This window comes from Antechinus flavipes, chromosome 3 (genome assembly GCF_016432865.1).
Source record: "Antechinus flavipes isolate AdamAnt ecotype Samford, QLD, Australia chromosome 3, AdamAnt_v2, whole genome shotgun sequence".
NCBI lineage: Eukaryota > Metazoa > Chordata > Mammalia > Dasyuromorphia > Dasyuridae > Antechinus > Antechinus flavipes.
In genome coordinates this window covers 360,653,200-360,678,210 of record NC_067400.1, presented here as the reverse complement: position 1 = coordinate 360,678,210, position 25,011 = coordinate 360,653,200, and the positions used below count along the sequence as shown (strand labels likewise).

The following is a 25,011-nucleotide window of genomic DNA, read 5'->3' as shown; positions in this document are numbered from 1 at the left end:
ATAATCTACTATGTCAAATTTAAATTTTTGTAAAATTTTGTAAATTAAATAGGTTAAAAAATGTAAAAGGTTAAAGAGTAGCAGCCTTCTAAAATGTATATGAACTGATGCAAAGTGAAGTGGGAAGAAGAGGGAGATCTTTGTACATGGCAACAATGTTGTAATGATGATCAACTGTGAGAGACTTGGTTACTCTGATCAATATTGTGATTCAAGAAAATTCCAAAGGACTCTTCATGAAAAAAGGGTATCTACCTCTAGAGAGAGGTGATGAACTCCATGAAAATTGAAGTTATGATTTTCTCTCCTTTATTTTTCTTGCTTTTGGGGGAAATATGGAGAATATAAAATGTTTGTTTTACATGATTTCACAATGTATAATTGATATTTTGCTTGCCTTCTCAAAGTTTGGAGGAAAGGGAAGAAATCTGGAACTCAATATTTATAAAGAAAAAAATGTTTAAAATAAATAATATTTTTAAAAACAAACAGCATCCCTGTCTGAAGGCTTCACCTCACATTATCTTTTGAAAGAAAACTGACCAAACTCTGGAAAAGGGCCTACAATCTGGATTTACTTATTTTTTAGGACCCTTTATTGAAATAAAAACTAAATGATAAATATACTAAAAGTAATCAAGAGCCTTCACACACCAAATAAAGGAGATGGCCAAAAGTAGATTAGCCTTTGCAAAATGTCAGTGCTCAATATCTGACTTGTTTTAAAATGAAAAGCAAAAAGCCAAAAATACCCTTTATATCTTAATACAATTCTATTAATCTGAGCTTCTGTTCTCAAAGATTTATTGGCACGGTTCTTATTTTTGCTATACAGGATTATATCATAATTTGGATACTTTGGAATTGGTAGACCACAAACTGATTTAAGGTACATGCAGCATGATTGATTCACACACAAAAAAAAGTTGGAGCATCACCTACCCCATACACTTTCTCTTCACCGTAACAGACATCCCAAAATATTGCTTTAAAATAATTTTATTCACGACATAAACATATACATTCAAATTTTACTGACTGCATGATCCTTTCCATATTCCAGGTTGCATTCACAGCATGTGTTCCATCCTTGCTCCATTAAACATACGGCCAAGGCAGCACAAGAAAACAAGGGCACACTTACAGCAAGGGGCAGTGAGGACACATCTACAAGTAGGCATTTTACACAGAGTTTTGGCCTGGATCACATTTTTATTACATAAGTACAGTATCAAAAAATTAAAGGATATATTTAAAGCTATTTGCAATGAAGTTGTTTAATATGTAGTTACCATAAAGAATCCATTTAGGGAAAAATTCTATGGAAAAATAGATTAACTACATGAAATGCTGGAATTTTAAAAAGACACAAAACCCTCAACAAAACAGCACATCAAGAGTTAACTAGTGTAATTAAGATTTCCATTGAGTGATTGTATGAACAAGAGATTAAGTAGTTTTAAAATATCCATGAAGATTTTATGGAATGAAGACACAACCGAAATATCCAGAAATCTGAGTAAATTCCCTATTTTTTATACTTGATAGTAATAAATACAATTATTTAATGTTTATATTTATGGTGAGTGTGGGACAATGGCTTCTTCTTGTAAGAACTGTCATGAAAAGGAACAGAATGTGTACTACCTATCCTTTCGAGATTGAGCTTCTGTACAGTGCCTGTCTACCTCAGTTCTTTAAATAAACTAGATCAGGGCTGTCTCTTTGGGCAGAAATTTCTCAATCCATTTAAGCATTCAAAATGCTTGGCTGCCTCTCGACATCTCCTCTGTTCCCACCAGGATACATCATAACCACAGCGTGATGCAGGTGACTCTTTCAGATGCTGGTTTAATTCCCTGAAAGGTGATTCTTGATCATTCAACAGAACAGTGTCCTCCCCACGCCATCTGTCACTTGCTGGCACAATCTCCCTTCCTCTCAAAGAAGAAGAGTTTAGCATTACCTCTGAAGACATGGATAACGCTTAAAAAAACTCATCAGAAGAATGAGGTATCAGCTGAAAAGGCCCCCGCAAGTCTGAAGTCCTCCTTGGTGAGAACGCTGTACATGCGCTGGGGAAGGGCTTTGGAGTAGGGCGCAGGCCGCGGAACGGTGGTACGCAAAATGAGCTCCCGGCCCGCAGGGGCTGGGAAGTCTGACCCCGAATTCTGCCTCCGCTCTTCAGAAGAGCTGGTCCTTTTCAGTTCATCCTCCACTGGAGCCATGCTTGCAGCCTTAAATAGAATCAGATGTGAAATTCAGAAGGGAATCAAAGGCTGAACTCTGAATTTTTTTAAAGGGCAGATGATTAAACATGATAGTAGACACTGGAATGTTTCACATTACTCACTGATGCATTCAGCTATGCTATGGTTACTGACTAGCACAACACAGAAGCTTGAAATATGGCAACAGCCTAAGAGTATAAATAAATAAATAGGAGGAAAACAAGGAGATTCTGTAAAGAGATCGGTAAGTTCAGCTCTCCAAAGGAGGGAGAGACATGAAACCGCATCTCCCTTGGTTTCTTTATAGCTAACCACTCCAACAGCACTTTTCCCATGAATTCCTGAAGGCTGTTAGCCCAGACTCCTCAATAACATGAGTGATGCAGAGAATTCCCTGAGGAGACTACTGAACACAGAAATTTAATCCTGTCCCTTCAAAGCTCAGATCTCTTCTTTCTGAGGTCCAAACTCATCAGGGAGAATGTGGTTGGTTTGTAAGGGCCTCTCACGTGGTCCATTATCAAGTGATATTGCTGCCACACGATGGCAGCCAATGAAGTAAAACCCTATAAAAGTTCCACATATCAAAGGGATGTGTGCTTCTTTCATGAACTACACATTTAACCATATTCTTCTAGATTGAACTCAGTCTCCTATACTTTACAATAATTCATGAGGAAAACAGTTTTGGAAAAAGAGATAAAAATCATACTATGATAGAAGGACACCCAGAACCAAATATTTGAGACTTCCAAAGGAGTGACTTTGGGCAAGCATCACAATCTCCCAGTGCCCTTGTCCCCAAAACTCTATTAAGACCCTAAGTTATACAACAGCTGCCAATCTGTACTGGAAGGGAGAGTTTCCTCACACCAATGACATCACAGGTCCAGACCCAGAGAGAAAGAGAAGTGATTAGTCTTAATGACCTACATGAAGCTCAAGAGATGGAAAGGAGGAGTATGAGGGACAAAGGCTATTTGTTACCTCATCAGAAGATTCAGTCAGCTTGAGAAAGGGTGAGAAAAGAAACAGTGATGAAAGAGAAACAAGCAAGATGGTTTATAAGGGGATAAACGACAGATTTCACGACTATTTCAAAGGCAGCATGCACTATATTCAGGAATATGTTCCTGTCAAAAGAATATTGGGACAAACAAGAGTATAGCACAAACACATACAGTTTATACAAGGGTGTCAAATAGAGTAAAGACTATGCTATTTCATGTTTACTCCATACATCAGACAGCCTGACTAAGGTAGGGAAAGTTAGGAATTAATGTTGGCTAATTAGGAATTGAGACAAAAAAATCTAGTTTTTGTGCACTGTATGGGCATAGGAGAGAAATAAGTATTTGTGACTCAGAAAACACACTTAACTCTTGAATTTTTAAAGCTACATTAACTTAAAGTTAAATAACTTTAGCAAGACTCAAGAAAAATGATATTAGAATTAATTTTCAAAATATATGGATATATATATATATGTTCCTGAATTATTGTTCTCAATATAGAAAAAGTGTGATGAACTTAATTTAAAACTTACTGTTTTTAGGAAAAGGATAAAATATATATGAACACTGCTGTGTGGATAAGATAGATCAGTGAAGTTGTGATAGTCTTCCTGAAACCTGGTCACTTAACTGCAATTTTTAAAAACTCAGATGCTAACATTCTAAATTCAATTTTAAAGTAACACAAATTATCAATTATTAAAAGAAAAAGTTTTATGAATAAGATTGAGCACCATTTTGCCTTAGTTTTTTCCCTCAAAACCTGAAATATACCAACAAGATACTTTTATTTCTGACTCATAATTCTCTGAGCCTTCACTACTTTTCACTACTTCACTTCTCTTAACATCATGCAATACATAGCAATTTCCACAAAGAAATAGAATCCATAGGATTTTTTTAAATGCCTAAGAAGGCAAATGATATTCTTCAAAGCAGCAAGAAGATATACTGCAAAATACTCAGGGGAAAAAAATGACATTGGCAATAATTAGAGAAAATGATCATATCCATCTGTCCCGTGTGCTGGGAAAAGTCTAACTATGCATAAAAATGAAGTGCTTGACTGTGTGCCAACAAATAAATAATAAATTAAATAGAAGCTTCTATTATTATTTTTTTCTTTTTTTTGTTGAGGCAATTAGGGTTAAATGGCTTGCTAAGGGTCATACAGCTAGGAAGTGTCTGAGACCAGATTTGAACTTAGGTACTCCTAACTTCAGGGCTGCTGCTCTATCCATTGCGCCACCAAACTGCCCTATTATTTTCTAAAACACTAATTTACAAGGATATTTGAAATCCTCAATTTCTGCTCTAAGATTCTGAAATTTAGGGAATTCACCCCTGATAAATCACATTTTTCAACATTTGCTAACTGCATTCTAAGTAACAAGTTATGGATGATCTTGGCTATTTTAAAATCAAAATATGGTATTAAATAGTAGGCAAAGAATCTAAAAATTATTTTTCCATAATGTAAAGACATTAAGTTTCCTTCCAATTTGATTCTGAGAAAAGTCAAAGTTGGGTCATTTACTATCAGGATCATCTCTAGAAAAGTGACATGCACTTAGCACATTTTTAAGTCTGTGTTTTTTCTAAGTATCGCTAAGATTCAAAAGACTGGCCCTGAAATAATATTACCCCTGGGAAGATGGCAGCTGTTTAAAATGCAAAAATATCTTTTCTGTCAAGTGCTCAGGAGAGAGGGAGAGAGAAAACCTGTGTCAAGCATTATTATCAATTCAATATTAACATATTCAAAGCTCCGTAGTTTTAAGAGTATCTAAGTGTACTGTCTAATGTTTAATGCTACAGTTTTGAAATTTGGCTTCCTTCAGGTTACTTATTTTGGGGGGAGAAGGATCGGATCTGTGATTTCATTGGTGTAGAGAACCCCCAACGAGTAAATTCCCTCTACCAATGCAGACTGGCAACTCCCATGCATATTAAAAGTCCTGCAGAGTTGTGTGGAGAGCTAAGTAAAGTGACTTGCCTGAGGTCCTTTTTAAGAAGCAGATGATTAAGTTTAATATTAAAGCTTATTATTATTAGGGTTTAATAGTTGTAGGAAAAACTATATTCTGGTCTGGAAAAGAAAATACCTGGCTGGCATTATTTAGTAACTAAGGAACTAAATTAAATGTTAGTTTCTGCCAGTAATAATGAATCTTATGCCCTTTTTATCTATGATGATCTACCAAGTCCTAAACATGTTCATTTTACAAAATAGGCCAATACATTAAGCAACTGGATTAAATTTTTATATGTGATAATTAATGATCCAGAGCAAACATTTAGGTGAGGACTTTTAACAGCAATGTCAGCATCCTTCTCATGTCCTGCGTGCACGAGTGCACATACATACACACACACACACACACACACACACAAAACTACACACAAACAGACTCACAAGACTACTCTACACTTAATTACTGCTAAAGAACAAATTCAGAAACAGGCAAATTGCTGGATAACCGGCATCATTCAGAAGGCAGAAATGTTTTTCCATAAATGATTATAAGGTTTGAAAAGGCCTACGGCACAGTAAATAAACAATCTTGCATACCCTCTGAGCATTCACAAACAGCTTATGAATGATACTCCCAGCATGTCCTCTTCCTGCACCAATGACTGACACTTCAGGCTGCTCCAAGAGGCAACTCACAAACCTGCATGAAACAAACCATGAAAGCATGGAAGGCAAACAGCTCAGTTCACAGTTGTGTAGATCCTCCTAGATTAATTTTCTTGACAAGAAGACCTCAAAAGGATGCTTGCAAAATATACAAAAACTAGAGTGGAAATCCTGTTGCCAGTAGAAACTGGCATTTTAAATTGAAAATTAAAATCAATGTTTATGATCTTACTGCTTTTTTGATAACTTATAAAATGTGAAAGAAACCCTAGCTTTATTCAAGTTCAAGGAAACATATTCAACATATTCTTTCAAACTAACTTGGGAAATTACAAAAGTATGAGTTCAGTTTTTAAGATGATAAAAGTTTAATTTAGAAAAGAAAAGCTTCATCTCTCCAGTTCACATGCTTTTTCTCAGAAGGAGTTTTGTGGGGTTTTTTTTACATTTCTTGTTGGACAAAGTCTCAATTGTAAATTGCACCATTATGTGCATGTGTCATTGTGCTCCCAAAAATATATCACAGATAATGTATGGTGGAACTAATGAAGAGTCAGAGGCACAGAACCACCAGACACGCACCATCTGCTCACTAATTCACATATTGCTGCTTGGAGATGAATTACTTGATAGGAACCTACTCTTTTTACTGACAAGAAAGCTATCAAGGGCAAGGTGATTTGCTAAATTTCATTCAACAAAATCTTAAGATAAACTCAAGCCAGGAACAGATGTAAAGCTTTATCAAATGCTCAAAATCACAGAATTTGAGTTTGAGGTAACTTTCAAACAGGGCCAGCTGGTTCAACATCTACGCCCAAGAGAAATCCCCATAAAATCTCTGTATTCACAAGAGTTCCTAGTTCTTGGCCAGAATGGTTTACTACTATTGTCATATTTTGAAATAATCTTTCATAGACTCATAGAATAGTAAAGATAGAAAGGACCCCAGAATCTAATCCAAATTCCTTCATTTTACTGATACATGCGCAGAGACACAGAGTGATTGACCCAAACACACAAAGCTTGTTAGCAGCTGAGCTAGAAACAGAAACCTGCCATCTTCTCAAACATTTTCATCACATGACTCCATCCACTGGAGAGTTCACAGAAATGTTGCTTTCACCTTCAGCACTTGTATGTAACACAGAGAGGACACACAGTCCTTACCTTTCTAGATCTTCCCTTTCCTCTTCTTGTTCACATTTCTCGGTTCCAAACTTGGCTTTCAATGAACGTGCTCTTGCAATAGTAGCCTCCACATTAGTAATCTGATGGATGATTTCCTATACATTTGAAAGAAGAAATCCATACAAAGGAACAAAACAAGAAGCAAAACCTTTTTAAAAATTACTATATTATGAACTCCAACCATACTGGAGAGCCACCTGAAATTATGCCCAAGGGCATACTCTTTGATCCAACAATTCTACTACTAGGTCTGTATTCTAAAGAGATTTTTTTTTAAAGGTGAGGGAGGGGAGAAGGATCTATTTGTACAAAAATATTTATAGCAGCTCTTTTTTTTGGTAGTAAAGAATTGGAAATTGAAGGTATGCCCATCAACTAAAGAATGGATGAACATGTTGTGGAATATGAATGTAATGGAATATTACTGTGCAATAAGAAATGACAAGCAGGCAGATTTCAGAAAAACATGTAAAGACTTCTATGAACTGAAAAAAATGAAGTGAGTAGAACCAGGAGAACACTGTACACAGTAACAGCAATACTGTATGATGCACAAGTGTGAATGATTTTACTATTCTCAACAATACAGTGATCCAAGACAATTCCAAAGGATTCATGATGAAAATTGCTATCCACATCCAGAAAAAGAATTGATGGTGTCTGAATGCAGTTCAAAGCGTCCAAAGTATTTTCCTTTCTTTCTTTCTTTCTTTTTTTTTTTTTTTGGTGTTCTTTTTTTCTTTTGGTCTATTTCTTTTTAACAAAATGACTAATATGAAAATAGGTTCTTTGACTATACATATATAATCTATATCAAATTGCTTACTCAGGGAGGGAGGACATGAGGGAAGGAAAAAATTTGGAACTCAAAATTTTTTAAAAAAATGAATGTTTCAATTTGTCTTTATATGTAATTGGAAAAAAATACTATTAACAATTACTAGAAAGCAAGAAAGACATTTGGAAAGGACATATGACTACATGAGGAACTTACCTCCAATTTCTTGTCTTCCGGATTAGGGAATCGTAAAACTTTACTGGAATGGGATATTATCTGTTTGATGATTTTCTTAACTGAAGAAATGTTTTCCAGAGTTTCTGTCATTAAAAATACCACACCAATTATTTATTAAATAAGTTAAAAATATATCTTAATTTTGAAAAATGCACAAATAATCAATCGAGTGACTTACCTTCCTCCTTTACTTTGAGTACAGCTGCATGAATCACACAAGGTAAGAGATGCCTTGCAAGATCTGCAGGTTTCTGGACTGCCAAGTAGTGCAGTACCTGGAGAGAATATGCAAAGTGAATATTGCTATGGTTGGAGGGTACAGGCAGCTTTTCCCTATTTGTGTTCATGGTATAAAAAACAATAAATTCCTTAGTAAAGGAATATCAAAAACTCATTTCACAAATGGCTAAAACATATTCTTCCTGTAAATCAAAATTTAAAAAATTAAAAGTATGAATATTCCAAAAAGGTTTCCAGCCTAAAAATGTGGCACATATATGGTCCCCATGGAAAAAGATCAAAACAAACAAAAAAAAATGGCCATTCTTTTTTTTTTTTTTAACTAAATTGTGAGATGAGAAGTAGCTATTTCTAACACTAGAATAAAGCCAAAAGATAAATGAAAAGCCAAACCTTGGCTTAATGGCATGCATACTTCATATCAAATGTATCCCTTATCATTTGATCAGTTTGCAATTAATTTTTATACTTAAAATTCCAAAGGTTAAAATAAAGAGGGAAAAACAGACTTTATATTCTTAAAAGAGCTACTTTGCTGGGGTGAGAGTCAGGGAAATTGGTTGGGATTTGACACTTTGCTTCAAGTGTTCTCAAATTCTCATGACAGTATACCAAGTTGGCATTCAAATACTGCAAAAATTATCTTAATATTCTAAAAAAATAGATTTTATCATCAATTACCTTTTCTGCCTCCCGAGTGTCATCAAATAGTCTCCTCTGCCTTCGAGCTGGAACTGGCTTAGCTGTTTCCCAGGCCTCTACCCACATATTGCTAGGAATCTTCATTCGGGCACTCAACTCTCCTTTGAGGATCACATTGCCTTTTTCATCAACCACTTCCTCTTCAACATAATCCCGAGGTGAATACCACCTTACAAAATCCTCCAAGAAGCAACCAGGATTGGCTGCCTAAAATGAAATCCAGCCCCCCAAAAATATTTTTTTTAAAAATCTACACAATCAAAATTTAAAACCACATCACTGATACTGACTTTGCAAAAAAGCTCTTTAACTTAGAATAAAGTTAGGTGCTAAAACTCTTAAGTTCTATTTGTGCTATCCTAGTATTACCAAGAAAAAAAAAAAAAAGAAGAAGAAGAAGAAGAAAAGAAAGGAAATAAAAAAGGAAGGAAGGAAAGGAGAAAAGGAGAAATAAGGAAGAAAGGAAGAGATAGAGGGAAGGAGGAAGAAAAAAAGGGAAATTTTTGATTTGACAATGTCAGAAATCATGACAAACTGAAAATGATTAAGAATCTATATTAGATAAACTCAATTTAAAATTATAATCTACCACTGATTAGGAAAAAAAACTCATTAAATACATTTAAGTTAAATAAATTCTGAAATATAGAAAATCACAGGATAATAATATAAAGTAGGAATTTTTCCCTTCATAATAAGCCAATATTGGTAGTATAATAAATTGTGGCTTTCAAAAATTATTTTATCTTGCCATCAAAACCTGATACTTTATATACCCAATCCTCATATAAATTGTTCAGGAAGTGAAATAAAACCGGACTATAATTCCTCAAGTTTAAGGAAACCAAATTGATTATTAAAAAGTTTACTCCATGGGATAAAGAATTAATAATTAGATATATTAGAAATCCTAAAATAAGTCCAATTTTGAGCCCGAAGATGAAGAGAGGACATGTCATTTTAAAAATAAGATTAAACTACCAAATCTATTAACAACAAAGTGCGATATTAAAGCATCAAGGCATTTTTTGATAAAATTTGTATCAATATATTAAAACTTGAGAATTGAGCTGCAAATATCACCAGTTTTTGTTGTTTTCCTCCCACTACCATTCTGTTTCATTCTTCCTTTTGGAAATGTCACACTGAAATGCTTATAATAGCAAATAGTTTTGCACTCAAAGCATTAGATGAAAAGTTCCAAGAAGGTCAAAACCAAAACCAAAAATAAAATACAATCACTCACAATGTAAAAGTGGTCTGCTATTAGAAGAATCCAAAATGGCTCATTTTCCCTTGTTCATCTGCATTTGTCTCAAAGGTCCTTTGTTTAGTTTTCCCTTCAGTTTAAGGACACCTCTTGTGAGGATATGGAAACCATGGCAGCATGTTAACTGCATATGGATCCTAGGAGCCAATAAAAAGGGGCTTCTAGAGGATGTAGTTAGAGCCATAGCAACAATAAACCTCTATTACAGATAAGTTAAGATGATGAATGATAAACAGTTGTCCAGGAGCATTCCTAATAGGCATCTGTATATTATAGTATACACAGCACTGTTTGGAATTAGGAATTCTGGACTTCAATTATGGCTCTGCTACTTTCTGCCTACGTGGCCACAAACAAACTCTTTTACCTCTCTGGGCCTCCATTTCTTCATCTATGAAATGGCTCAGATTTGTCTCTTCCAACAATAATATTATCTGTCCTAGGCTTTAACTCAGTTCACCAAACTGCCTCTTTTATTCCTTAATTATACTGTACTTTTTAAAGTACAGTAATTTTAAATGTTTAATTAAAATTTGTAGATTAAATTTTAAATCTGCAAATTAAATTTGTAAATTTTTAAAATTTAGTAAAATATTTTAAAAATTCAGATATGTAGTTTGAAATGACATTTTTATATATTTAATTTGAACAGAACTACAGAGTTTGTTTGGAAGTAGTATACTTTTTTTCTGCACAAAAGAAAGGAGGAAATGTTTTCATTCTTAACTTTCAAGTAATTATTTAAAATGTGTTATAGTTCTTTTTGTAATAATTCTGAAACAGATTTGAATGTGTCCTTTGAGAAGATGGGGTAGAGTTACAAATAAAATCAAAGTCCCCCAGAAAAATAACATAACTATTCAAGCTTTTGGGTTGCTTCGAAGGGGCTGACTTTTACAGCTTCATCCAGGAAATGCTGAAAATAGTCCACAGAATGCTACTCATGGGGTGTACCTTAAAAGACTCCATATCTGAGAGCAAACAGGCGCTCTGCATGCGGGCCCGGAGGTGAGCACCTTCTGCAGATGTCCCCAATTTAGCCAGGACCTCAGACTGCTCTTCTAGCAGATCTTCTGTCATAGGGGCTGGTTCCTGGGAAGTACAAAAGGGCAGAATTGCAAACAGCTTCCCTCTACAGAGCACTCCTTTGGAAGAGGATCATAAAAATAGAATAAAGACAATTATTTTACCTCTAGCAAGATTCAATTTCTAATAGAAGTAAAAGAGATGAAAGCTTTTTTAAACTGTCTTCAAAAACAACAAACTACACATAAAGGTAAAAGTAATTTTAACTCTCCAAATAAGATCTGGAGGTCTACTCTAAGGATATCTGCATTTAAAAGATAGAAAAAGTCATGTCCAGAGGCAAACATTTTGCTGCCTGTTAAGATGAAAAAGATAAAGTAAAATGTTATTGGGCACTACGAATCTAGATTAGACTAATGCAAATAATTCCTAATAAGATCAACTAAAAGATAAATGTTTTAAAAGAGTGAACTAAGCACACACATATATATCTGCATAAAGGCAGATATTGGCTCTTCCCCCAATTAAAAGCCCCCAAATAAGTAGGATCTGATGTCAGAAGATGAGTCTGTTTTAATTCAAGAATATTGTAATTGATGTTCCCAAGAGAAAGTTTTTGTTTGCTTTTAAGGTGAGAGAAAAATTAAGTACTTCCTAAGCACAAACAAAAAAGCAGCTAAAGCAAATTCGATGGGGAAAAGAACAATGCTACAGTCATTAAGAAGGTTACCTGACAACAGAAATTTCTACATTGTTTAGAGGCATTTAGGAAGATTCATTGAGAGTCAATTCATTTAAGTCCTGGACTTGAAAGTTGCAAGATGCACAAATCTAAAGAATTACCACAACCTATCTGCTCTGTCATTTAGGTATAAAAATGTTGAAATTTCTATTTTGGGATGATCAATAAACGCTTATTAAGGGCTAAGTCTGTGTACTGAACTAAGCAATGCGTATATAGAGACAAAAGTGAAAACAGTTCCTTTTCTCAAAATGCTTAAACACACATATAAATATATATATAAATAATATACAAAAAAGGAAAAGATTGTTTTGGGAGGAATCTTAGCAGCTGAGGGGATCAGGAAAAAATTTATGAAAAGATAGTACTTGCAAAACAGGGAGATACCAGGGACTGGTAAATGGGGAAACAGAAGCAGGTGTCTGAAACTAGGTATTAGGAAAAAGAGATGCTGAAGTAGTATATTTCTGCCATGACAAACAATCAGTGCAAAGTTATAGAAATGAGATAGTGAGATAGTAAAGTATCATACAGCAAAGAAATCAGTATGGCTTGAATATTCAATGTGAAGGTTTACAATAAAGGGGAAGAAGACTGGAAAGGCAGGAATAACATAATAAGCATAAGCCACGATTTACAAATTTCTGGCAGGAAATAAAAATTTAAGAATTAAAAAACTTACAACCATACTATCTTCAATCAAGCCAAATAAAATTTGTGTTTGACTTGCTGTCACCTATAAATGTCCCATTTCTCACTCAACTTCCATGTTCATTAAATGTAAAAATACCTAATCTGATCATGGTTTGTTGTCATTCTTTTTGCTTATTCCTTTGCCAGCTTCCTCAATCATATTCTCTGACTTTACCATTACTTCGCATTCCTCCTCCCCCTTAGTTCCTTTCCATATCATCTCCTTTCTTCCTCCCTTCTCCATTTTAACTCCTTGATGAATCAGTTTAACTAATTCTTTTCTTGAGTCACTTGACCCTAACTCTTTTGATGATCTTGCCCTTTCCTTGGATTACTCCTACAATCTCCTTACTTTACTTTTAAGTCACCTGCTGAATTAATGTTACCAGGTCAACTACAAATTTATGTTATAAAACCTTAACCAGGCCTTCACTACAAGAAGGCAATTCTTTACCACCAACCTAACTGATTCACTATTCCACTCACCACCATGTCTTTCTCCAGACTTTTTTCTTTCCTTAAACTTCTCAAGGCTTTTCTGATCCCTAGTCTCTCAACTGAGAAATTTGCCTCATATTTCTCTGGAAAAAAAAAAATGAAGCCATTTGCAGAAAACCCTCTCTTATCTTCCTTCCTACTCTCGGATCACTTGGAGGCTTTCTGTCACTCTTTTCCTTCACTTCCATTACAGAGACAAACTCTTGACATGCTCAAGTGGATGCCATTTCATGTCATCTTTAAGAGCTGTTTGGATCCTCTATGATCTCTGTTCTCTCATTAATCTTTAATCTCTTCCTGCATACTAGTTTATCTCCCTAGTGATAACAAGCCTGCCCACATCTCCTTACTTCCTTACAAAAACCTTCACTTGATCCCTCTTGCCCCATATCTCTCCTTCCTTTGGTGACTAACCTCCTTGAGAATTCTAGTCTACAACCAGTGCCTTTTGTTTTCTCTTTACCTCATACCCTTCTTAACTGGGGCTTCTGAGATCATTAGTCATCTGTCTCCAAAGCACCAATAACCTCTTAATGGACAAATCCATTGGCCATCTCTCTTACTTGATTTTCAAAGTCCCCTTTGAGCTCTCCTATGGTCCACAAGGAAGATCAATTATATACTCAGAAGAAGGTAACAAAGTCAAAGCTCCTGCATCCAAAGCCTTCAGGAAAAATGAAAATTGGGCTTAGGCCATAGAAAAGCTCAAAGGGGACTGGCCTGGACCACTTCTGACCACTGAAACTTTTTCTGCTGTCTGCTCATTTCCCCAGCCTATTACTCTGCTTCTAACTCTTTGTTAAAGGAGGGCTCTGTTTCCAGGGAAGAGTGGGACCCTGCCCCAGGCTGCAGGGGTTTGTGCCACATTCCTCAGAGATCCTTTTGGACACCCAACTATGAGCTCTCTCTTCTGCCTGGAGCTGTGAGCAGCGTCCATTCCCATCTGGAGCTCTGGGGCTGAGGCTCCTCTGACTTGGGCCGGGGCTGCATGTGGTATTCCCGCTCTGTTCCTACAGACTTCCTTGCTGACCATCCAGCTCCAATTTGGTATCTCCAGGCTGAGTGGTCTGGAAGCCACGGACTGCTGCTGGTTCAGAAGTCGGTCCAGGCCAGGCCAGGACTGTACTCTGGACTCCCCCCCTGCTATCACATACCTTTCTGCTGAGCTTCCAAGACACCTTTGGCTGGAAAATGTTCTGCTCCATCTTTTTGGGTGTTTTGATGCTCTAAAATTTGCCTTTATTTATTTAATTAATTATTTAAAAGAATTTGGAGTAGTTTGGGGGAGACCGCAGCAAATTCCTGCCTTTCCCCCTCCACCTTGACTCCAGCCCACTCATTGGCCTTTTCTCAGTCCTCATTCTTCTACATCTCCTGATCAGCCTCTTTTCCTTGGCATTTGCTTCTTTCTTGGGTTTTAGCAGCTCTACCCTGATTCTCCTCCTGTCTGTCAGACTACTTCTTAGTTTCCTTTAATAAAGTTTCATCCAAGTCACTTGTTCCTGCGAATCATGGATGTCCCCAAGGTTCTGTTCTGGATGCCCTTCTCCATCTGTACTACTTCACTTGGTAATCTAATCAGCTCCCAGAATTCAATCATCATCTTCCCCCTACTTCTGTAGCCCAACTCTCTCTCCTCCCATTAGGCCCTTATCCCCAACAGCCTTCTAGATATCCTGAATCAGATGTGCCCAAAAGCAAACTCTTTCTTTCTCTCCCCTTTCCCTCAAACTTTCCCTTCTTCCTAATATTCTTGTTGCTATGGAAAGCACCACCAAATCTTCCCAGACATCCAGGCTCACAACCCAGCTACCAGCCCTATTCATCACTCTCATTCACTACTTCTAATTCTACCTCTCAAATATGTTCCCTTCTCTCCTCTGACATTGATTTCTCTCTGGGGCAGGCCCAATTTGTGTCTCCCTACATCAAATCTCTCTCTACACCAGTTCATAATCTTCAGCTGCCAAGATGATCTTCCTAAAATGCAGGTTACCCTCCTATTCAATAAATTCCAGTAGCTTCCTAACCTCAAGGATCAAATTTTAAAAACTCTTTATTTTCAAATGAGTTAAAAAGCATTTTGCAGACTTAAATGTGGATTAATGCTAGTTACTGTTATTAATATTGTTTGGTATTCCAAGGTCTTTACACCTAGACCCCTTCTGCCTTTCTAGTCTCCTGACAACTTATTCCACATCCCATCTCCCTCTACTCTGTGCCTCCTTGGCTGTTCTTTGCACAAGCCTTCTCTTGATTAATTCTGTGCATTTTCAATGGAAGTTCCCCTCTGGAATTCTTTCTCTCTTCATTTCTGACTCCAAGTTTCCCTCTTTCTTCAAGTCCCCACTAAAATCATACCTTCTGCAAGAAGCCTTTCCCAATTCACCATTCTCTTGTAATGACCTCCAATTTGTCCTATATATATCTTGCTTGTACATAATTTTTGTTGTTATTGATTCCCCATTAGATTATTAACTCCTCGAAAGCAGGGACTTTTTTTTTTTTGCTTTCTTTGTATTCCCAGTGCTTAGCACAGTACCTGACACATAGGTATGTGCTTAATAAATGCTTGTTGACTTTATTAAACTTCTTGTCTCTACATTCGCTGACCCCACACTGGCACCTAAAAACCTTTATCACACTATTTCCATGTATATGTTAGCATTCTTACACTAAAGAATTTCACATTGGGCCTTAGCTAAAAATCAGGATATAAAACTTGACACCCAGTTTTGTGCCAAGATGACAAGAGAACTGTGAAATCTGCCTTGCTGTTTCTCTGACTGAGGTTAAATGAGTCTCAATCTTTTAGCCTGATCACTCAAGGGTCTCAATGGCAGTGATGGCACAGTCAAATACTAGGAGTCACCAAATGCAATTGACTTTTTATTGTTTACTGAGAAATAACAGATATGAGGAATTCAAAGAAGCTTAAGAAATATATATGAAATGATGCAGACTAAAATAAGCAGAATCAAATCACATGTAAGAGAACATAAACAATGTAAATAAGATCACCAAAAGGAAGCAAAATTTGAGTAAAGGAAAAAAAAATAATAAAGTCCTTGAAAAAAGATAACAAAACCTCCCTCCCTCCGTCATGGCACAGAAGTGAAAATTACTAGTATGTAATATTGCATATGCTATCAGAAAGGATTTCTGTACTGGATATAGGTACTTCTAAATTTGTTCTGAATAAAGGTTCAAATGGAAAGGAGTACATGGCAAATATAAAGAGAGCAGATAGAAGATAACTTAAAAGAGGAAGATACTAGCATTTGGAGGAAAAGGCCTTCTATAGAAGGCAGGATTTGAGCTTAGTCTTTAAGGAAACCTGAGGTAACAGAGAAAGTGGAAAAGAAAATGAATTCTCTCTTTTTGGATATATTGAACCTGAAATATCCAAAAGGGATGTATGGTGATGTATGGTTATTAGCTCAGGAAATCATCAAAATATTTATAGTAGTACTTAATATGACTATAGTTGTAAGGAATTGTATAGATGTACGTGAACTGTTGTTTGGCTCAGAGTTATTAACTCTTTAAAGTTATTTTTAAAATTCTCATTAAGTGAGAAAGGACATCTTAGCTAAAAGTCATACTTTTCTATATTACAACCACAATCTCAAGACTTTCATTATCCAGTCAACAACCTAGTTCTTCGTTATGAAATATTATTGTTCTGTAAGAAATGATCAGCAGGATGGATACAGAGAGGATTGACGAGACTTACATGAACTGATGCTAAATGAATTGAGCAGAACCAGGAGATCATTATATACCTCAACAACGATACTGTTTGAGGATGTATTCTGATGGAAGTGGATCTCTTCAATAAAGAGATCTAATTCAGTTTCAATTGATCAAGGATGGACAGAAGCAGCTACACCCAAAGAAAGAACACTGGGAAATGAATATAAACTGCTCGCATTTTTGTTTTTCTTCCTGGGTTATTTATACCTTCTGAATCCAATTCTCCCTGTGCAACAAGAAAACTGTTCGGTTCTGCACACATATATTGTATCTAGGATATACTGTGACATATTTAACATGTAAAGGACTGCTTGCCATCTGGCGGAGGGGGTGGAGAGAGGGAGGGGAAAAATCAGAACAGAAGTGAGTATAAGGGATAATGTTGTAAAAAATTACCCTGGCATGAGTTCTGTCAATAAAAAGTTATTTAAAAAAAAAAAAAAAAACCAACTTAGTTCTTTACATTTTCACATCTTTATTCTAAGCTCTAACTATCTCACAGCCTCCACTTTAGTTTCTTCTGCTCCAAAAAAGAAACAAGAATCATTTTTGGTAAAGATTCACATCATTTCTCTTACTAAAATTCTGAAATAGCTTATAACTATATTCTGAATTAGGCTGAAACTTTGATCATACATTGGAAGGCCTCTCAACAGTTTCCAGAATTTCTTTTCCCTTTCCATTACCTTTTACCTGATACCTTAATTTAGGAATATATTAGCAATTTCTCTCTTGTTTCAAATATGGATTTGCCCTTTAAGACAAATGCTTTAATTTTTTTTTTTGAGTTTACATATATTATTCAAAAAGAATTTTTTTTTAAACATTTACAAGCGTTTTAAGTGCTTGGACACAGACAGAGAACCTTCACTTCCTACTATATGCCATGAAACCAAGCAAAAAATAAAGTAAAAAATGACTGATTCATTGCCTACCTGTGTTACTGGAATGTAGAGAGGTTCACCTGTATGTAGCAATGTAAGTTTTCCATGTTGATGTAGGCGTCCTTCTGGCTTTAAACATGACAATTCTTTGGCCCCTCCTTTCTTTCCACTCTCTTGTCCATTTCCCTTCAGTTCTTCTGTATCACTTAAGCATTCAAAATATTCTTCTTCACTATCACTCCAGGAATCCCAAGACTTTCCTACCTCTCCCTTTTCTTTATCTGTTTCTTTTAGATGATCCTGCCCAGAATCTCCTGCTTTCCCAAAATCTCCTGCAGAAGTACTAGAGGCAAAATCAGAAAGTGTGGACTTTCTTCCTTCATCGCGTGCTCTCTTCCTTTCAATACAACAATTTAACATCTAGGGAAAATGGAAACATTTACATTTTGTTTAAAAATATATACCTGTATAGCTTTCAGTCTCCAAAACATTTTCTCTCCACCCTGTCCATATACTCTGAAAATAATGTCAAGACTGACAGGGCACATGAAACAATAAATCATACAATGACATCTTTTTGTTTTTGTTTTTGTGAGACAATTACCCAGGGTCAAACAGCTAGGAAGTAGTAAGTGTCTGAGATCACATTTGAACTCAGATCCACCTGACTCTAGGGCCAGTACTCTATCCACTGTGCCATCTAACTGCTCCTACAGTCTTTTTTACAGAATATGTTTTTTATTTAAGTTACTAATTAACACACTGGTTAGAAAATATTTACCTGAAGCTTTTGATGAAGCAAACAACATCTGAGGTCTGGGACTCCATTAGCTAATCTAAAGAAAGAGCAAAGAAAAATAACATAATTTATAATTTTACAAAAATTATTACTGAATTATAAATTTTCCATGGTATCACACATTTTAAATCATATTTAGGGAAAAAATTCCTAGAAACAATTTTAAATGACAAGAAAACTACATGAGATAGTGAAGGCTGAAACCTCAGAAGAGTTACATTTTCAACTCTCGCTACATCATCTCCATACCACTTAAGCAAACACAAGGCTTCAATACTTCTTGGCTAACTACAAAATCCCAAAGTTTGGGATCTTATGAAATTCCTTAACTTAATCATGTGACATGTGAAGGAAAATGATATAAGTTTGGAAAAATGAGAGCCATGAAATGTCAGGCAAAAAAGACTTGGTATTTTATCTTTGAAGCAATAAAGAAACCACCAAAAATTTCTAAGAAGAAAAATGATATGATTTGACCTGTGTGTTAAGAAATATCACTTAAATTATTGTATAATTATTGGAGTAGAGATACTGGAAACATAGAAATCAATTAGGCAGCCATTTTCATAGTCTAATGAAAAGGTGATGAAAATGTAAAATCAGATGATAACCACAGTTTTCAAAAAGAGAACAAAAGTAAGATATTTGGAATTGGAAACAAACAGAAATCAGATTAAGGTAAGGAGAGAGGCAGGAAAGAGGAAGTGAGGAGAAGAAAAAAATAAATAATGACATTAACAGAAATAGGCAAGTATAAAGGGGAAGTCTGGGTTTGGAGGAAGATAATCAGTTTTTCTGGATAACATTAAGTCGAAATGCCAGTCAGTGACACACCCAGTATCATGCAAGGAACTGACAATGAAGGATTGAAATTTAGCAAAAAATCAGGATTAAATATATAGACTTAGGAACAGAAGCATTTACCCTGGAATCAGAAAGTTGTTTTCCCATCTGAAGCGCATTTCAAGGACAAATTCTTGCCAGAGATGTGCCACGCCTTTCACCCCTCCATGGTAGAAATTGATCATACAAAGGCACAAAGCCAGTTTGTAGGTCAAACTGTCTGAAGGTGCAGATTTGAACTGATTGTAAAGATTCTAAATGTAAAAATGAAAAGAAAATATTTTTAAAAGCATATACAAAATATACTAACCATGAACTAATACAGAATAACCTCATTTATATTTGACATATAGATATATAGATATCTGATAAATCTTTGAGAGAGGTAAGGCATAAGTATGAAAAAGTGGATGTTTCATTTCTTATTTCATTAAAAATTTTCTACTTACTTTCTAGTGTCTAAGAATAAAGATAATTGTACAGAAACATTTATTTCAGAAACTCTAAAACATGAAAAAATTGAGCACTGAACAAAAATTAGATATTTTTTCATTGATTGTAGAATTCTTTCCACCTATAAAATATGTCCACACCAATTCTATGTAATAAAGGACTTTTTATTTCACATAAAGCATGAATTTTTTTTTTTTCATGGAATGATATAAGACAATTTTAAAATATAAAAATTCATTTTAAAAACTTAGGATAGAGAGAGGCTCTCCTGACATTTTCACTGGATAATAAATATCATAGTTTTATCACTAGAAGGAACTCTAGAGACCAATGGCTCCCCTCTCTATCATCATTTCATTCTATAGATGAGGAAATTTAGGCACACAGAAATTAAATGGCTTTTCCCAAAATTACATAGTCGGTATATCTAGAAATCTAAGTTGCAAAAAATATATTTTACTTTTAACAATGAATAACCCAAATTAACTTACATATTCTTCATTATCTGATGAAGGATTATTGTTGCCTGTTGAAGTAAATCCATCTAATGGTTTGTCACAAGCAGCATCGGGGAACAGGAACTTAAAGAGAGGAAGAAAATCTGCTTTTAGATTCAATTTTTTTGGTATTTCATTCACCATTCTTTCAACTTTTTATTCATATAGGCTGACCTGCTATTTGACTTTTCCTGACATGAGTGTTAAAAAGTTAGAGGGTTCCTATTACATTAGAAATTTGTCTTCTATACCTACTCTTACAGAAGTGATCCTTGCAAACATCTGAGGCAAAATCTCGGTTTTCCTGATTCAAGGTCCAGTATTCTACAAACTAGTTGGCTTGAATATATAAAAGACATCTATTTCTTGAATGGCATACAAAATGCTTGAAAATCAGATGCTTTTTGAGGAGTAAGGATGTCCCCTTAGATAACTGAACAGAAAATGAACCTGAAAACTTTCTATCTTATAAGAAACCATTATTTTAAAAGAACTTGGATGAACTGACGAGATCCTTTCAATATCTATACTAAAGAACAAAGCTAAGCATTAACTAAATATACATGACAGATGAGCTGGATTCATTGTTCAAATATGAGGACTGAACTACATTATATTGTGAAAGTTTCATTATCCTTTTTCAGAAAAAAAAGGGCTTAGGAGCCACCACGGGCAATAACAATGAATAGTTTTCCCTAAAAGCCACTGAAGCTTTTAGGTCCTACTAGTTTATTGCTGGACTAAAGTTCTCAGAAGATCATCCTCAATTGTAAAATGCAAGTTTTACACAGTACAATAATATAAATACTATATAAGTATCATAAAATACTACATAAGTACTACACAAAGAGTGTATATGTTATGTAATGTATATGTATTTACATGTTAGCATAATAATAAAAAAAAATTATCACATACTTACCAAGAGAATAGCATTAAGGACATCATTATTCAGTGGTGACTCTTCAACACCCCTGTGCTTTCTAATCTTCTTCTTTGCACTGTGTACCATATTTGTAACTGATAACTTATGGATTGGAACTGGTGCTGGTTCTGTCAGCTTTGATAATGCATGAGTTATATCAACAGTTTCTAATAAAAAAATTACACAGAAAATGAGCACAAATTATAATATGTTCCAGAGTAGAGAGAAAGGATAAATAAAGTATGTGGTTATAAAAAAGTAGTGTAGTCATTCTTCAAAAATTAGAAAACTCTATTACCAATTGCTTAAGTTTTCTATGCAAGCATGTGGGACAAAGATCTCATAAAATTTTCTTTGCAGTGGAGGATTGTGGAAAGTGGTGGAGTAGGTTGGTAAATTTCAAGCTCTTATTTCCCCTTATAGAATAAATTTGTACTTCAGAATGAACATAAACTGGTAAAAAATCAAGATGATTTGGGGCAGAACAGGGATGGATTCTCCTGATACAACTCAAGAAGATCTGAAGAAAGGCCTAGCCCAGGATGAACCTGTGTGAAGTACAATACCTCCCTCTAGCTTCTCAGAAATACCTAGTGGGGACCCCTGGGACTAGCTGGGTATGACAGGAGCCTTAGCAGGAACCAAAGGAACTTTCACCTCCAGACTGTTTGTGGAGTTGGGGTCTTGAGTTCAGAAGACTGAGGGAAACTCAACTTATTGGGAATGCCAGGTCCAACTGTGCTGCTGAGGATCCTGGGTGAGAAGGAACCAGCACACCTATTGAATGCAGAGGCAGGTGGACAGGGATTCTGCTGGCTGCGGGCACTTGCTGGAGAGTAGAGCTCTTGGTTTGGGGTTCCTGGTCAGAGAAGAAAGCTGAAGGGAAGCTAGAGGAATCCTCCACTCCAGGATTAAAGGGACTTACACTAATATCTCTCATTAAAAATTATGAACCGAAAAAGAAGAAAGAACCCAACCAAAGAAATTTACTATGCGAACAGGGAAGACCAAGATTCATCTTCAGAGAACACAGAAGTAAAAAAAAAAAAAAAAAAAAAAAAAGCTTCTTGCCCAGAGAGAATTTATAAAAGAACTCAAAAAAGAATTTAAAAATCAAATGAGAGACATTGAGGAAATACAACAATAACCAAAAATTATTCAAGAAAAATAAGATGATTATGAAAAAGTTAACCAACTAGAAAAGACGATAGTTTCAAAGATGAAAGTTAACTCTTTGAAAATTAGAACTGATCTGATGAATGTGGAACTTCTCAACAATGAGACAATTCAGGCCAGTCCCAATGATCTTGTGATGAAGAGAGCCATCCATACCCAGAGAGAGGACTGTGGGAACTGAGTATGAATCAATACATAACATTCTCACTCTTTTTGCTTGCATTTTATTTTCTTTCTCATTTTTTTCTTTTTGATCTGATTTTTCTTATGCAACAGGTTAATTGTATAAATATGTATGCATATATTGTATTTAATATATTTTTCTACATTTAACATATATTGGATTACCTGCCATCTAGGAGAAGGGGTTGGAGGAAAGAGGGGGAAATTTAAAACACAAGACTATGCAAGGGTCAATATGGAAAAATTATCCATGCATGTCTTTTGAAAATTAAAAAAGCTTTAATTAAAAAATATTATTGCTTTGCAAAAAAAAAAAAAGAAAGAATATTAGAATTGGGCAAGGGGAAGGCAGTGGAGCTATAAGAGATCAAGAAATAACAAAATGTACTATAAAGAATAAAAAAAAAAATACAACAGAATGTGAAACATCTTATAAGAAAAACAAGAAATCTGGAGATCAGATCAAGAAAAGAAAATATAAGAATAATTGGATTACCTAAAAGTTGTGACCAAAAAAAGCACCCTGACACAATAATTCAAGAAATAATCCAAGAAAATTGTCCTGGAGTGATAGCACATGAGGGGAAAGTAGAAATAGAAAAAATCCACAGATCACTACCTCAACATGATCCTTTGTAGAAAACACATAAGATAGCTCAAAAGAAAGTTTGGGGCAGAGTTAAAATAAAAATAGTAATTATGTCATACAAATGAAGTGCAGAGGAAAAACAGACACAGAGACATTAGAGAGGAGGGTTTTTAATTTTGAAAATCTACTCACATCAGGTAATACAACATATATACTATGAAGGATATAGTACCCTCCAAAATCTACAAAGAAAGAGGGGGGAAGGGAAGACAAAGGAGAGATACATGGGTAGGGGGAGGTTAAATAATAACAGCAAGGCAAGTTAAGATCAGAATTAAAGCAGAGGGTCAACAGGAATAGAAAAGATGTGTGTGTGTGTGTGTGTGTGTGTGTGTGTGTGTGTGTGTGTGTGTAGGGTATATGTGTGCATATGCATGTGTATGTATATATCTACATATGTATATATAAATATATCCTTTCTTAACCATAGCTTGAGGTAGGGGTGAGGGGGTAGAAAAAGGGAGGAAAAAGAATAAAATAAAAAAGGTGTACAGCAGAGAATAAAAGAATTAATTTATAAGGAAGTAAAGATGGACAATCATGAATATAATTTCTTCCACCAATATATATACTTTCTTGAACTAGTATTTGTTTTTATATGTTTTAAATCCTCTCTGATGTTCTGCTGGGCAAATTACAATGTTCTCTTTGTTTTGTTTCATTTTGTTTTATAATCCTTTAAGTTTTTCTTTTTTCTTATTGTATTTCTTTAAATAAAATTAATTTGGGGGAAAATGTAAAATAGATAATTTTGATTATTTGATTTGATTATACAAAATTATGTAAATTTTATATAAATTATATAAACTATTATTTATTATAAATATTAAATTACATAAATAAAATTATATATAAATGATTATATAAAATTAAAAATTAAAAAAATTACATACAAAAATTTTTTTTACTCTGTCTTATGAGGAATCCCAATGAATCATCAATTTATAACTTTCATTTTTAAAAAATCCTAAACTTTTTTACATGAAGACATCATTAAATATTCTCATAATACTTCAAAACAAGCTCCATGATTTTAGGGCACACACCAAGTTAAGAGAGAAAATTTTGAGCCATAGAATATTAAAAATTTGAGGAAACTTGGAGTTCATTTAATTCAACACTTTCCTGAAGCAAGAATCCTCTTTAAAATAAACATGATCTCTTGTCATCCTACTTTACTTAAATACCCATACATATGGAGAACTCAAAACATTCTGAGATAATCCATGCTAATTTTGAAGAGTTCTATTTTTTCAGGAATTTTTTTATATTAAATTTCAATCTCCCGCTCTAGAACTTCCCTAAGTAATCCTAGTTCTGTCCTCGAAGACCAAGCAGAACAACTGTAATTCTTTCACAATACAATTTTTCAAATATTTGCAGACCAGACTTTTTTCTTCCTTAGACCTAATTCTTCCAATCATTGTATGACACAATTGCAATTATTTTTACTTTCCTGATTACCCTCTTTTGGAATGCTCTTTTTATTAATGTCTTATCAAAAACACAGTATCTAGAATAGAACACAAGACTTCTAACCTCTCTCAGTTCAAAATAATATACTATGATTAATTAGTATCTAAA

The 25,011-nt window shown here is 34.8% G+C and overlaps 1 protein-coding gene across 2 annotated transcripts in view; it reads right to left on the bottom strand.

The window, feature by feature from the left end:
• Nucleotides 1-983: 983 nt before the first annotated feature.
• The window catches only part of RAB3GAP1 (RAB3 GTPase activating protein catalytic subunit 1), a 96,065-nt gene continuing 72,037 nt past the window's right edge, over nucleotides 984-25,011 (bottom strand). The window contains exons 13-25 of one of the 2 annotated variants that reach the window (XM_051985784.1): nucleotides 21,417-21,586; nucleotides 20,489-20,578; nucleotides 19,626-19,798; nucleotides 18,684-18,738; nucleotides 17,954-18,322; nucleotides 11,258-11,395; nucleotides 9,013-9,240; nucleotides 8,270-8,366; nucleotides 8,071-8,174; nucleotides 7,056-7,171; nucleotides 5,817-5,919; nucleotides 3,219-3,239; nucleotides 984-2,237 (exon numbers count right to left, since the gene is read on the bottom strand). In XM_051985784.1, the coding sequence (XP_051841744.1) occupies nucleotides 2,001-2,237; nucleotides 3,219-3,239; nucleotides 5,817-5,919; nucleotides 7,056-7,171; nucleotides 8,071-8,174; nucleotides 8,270-8,366; nucleotides 9,013-9,240; nucleotides 11,258-11,395; nucleotides 17,954-18,322; nucleotides 18,684-18,738; nucleotides 19,626-19,798; nucleotides 20,489-20,578; nucleotides 21,417-21,586 (1,901 nt within the window). In that variant the 3' untranslated portion in view covers nucleotides 984-2,000. The remainder of the gene's footprint in view (nucleotides 2,238-3,218; nucleotides 3,240-5,816; nucleotides 5,920-7,055; nucleotides 7,172-8,070; nucleotides 8,175-8,269; nucleotides 8,367-9,012; nucleotides 9,241-11,257; nucleotides 11,396-17,953; nucleotides 18,323-18,683; nucleotides 18,739-19,625; nucleotides 19,799-20,488; nucleotides 20,579-21,416; nucleotides 21,587-25,011) is intronic. The other variant, XM_051985786.1, reaches the window with a different exon arrangement.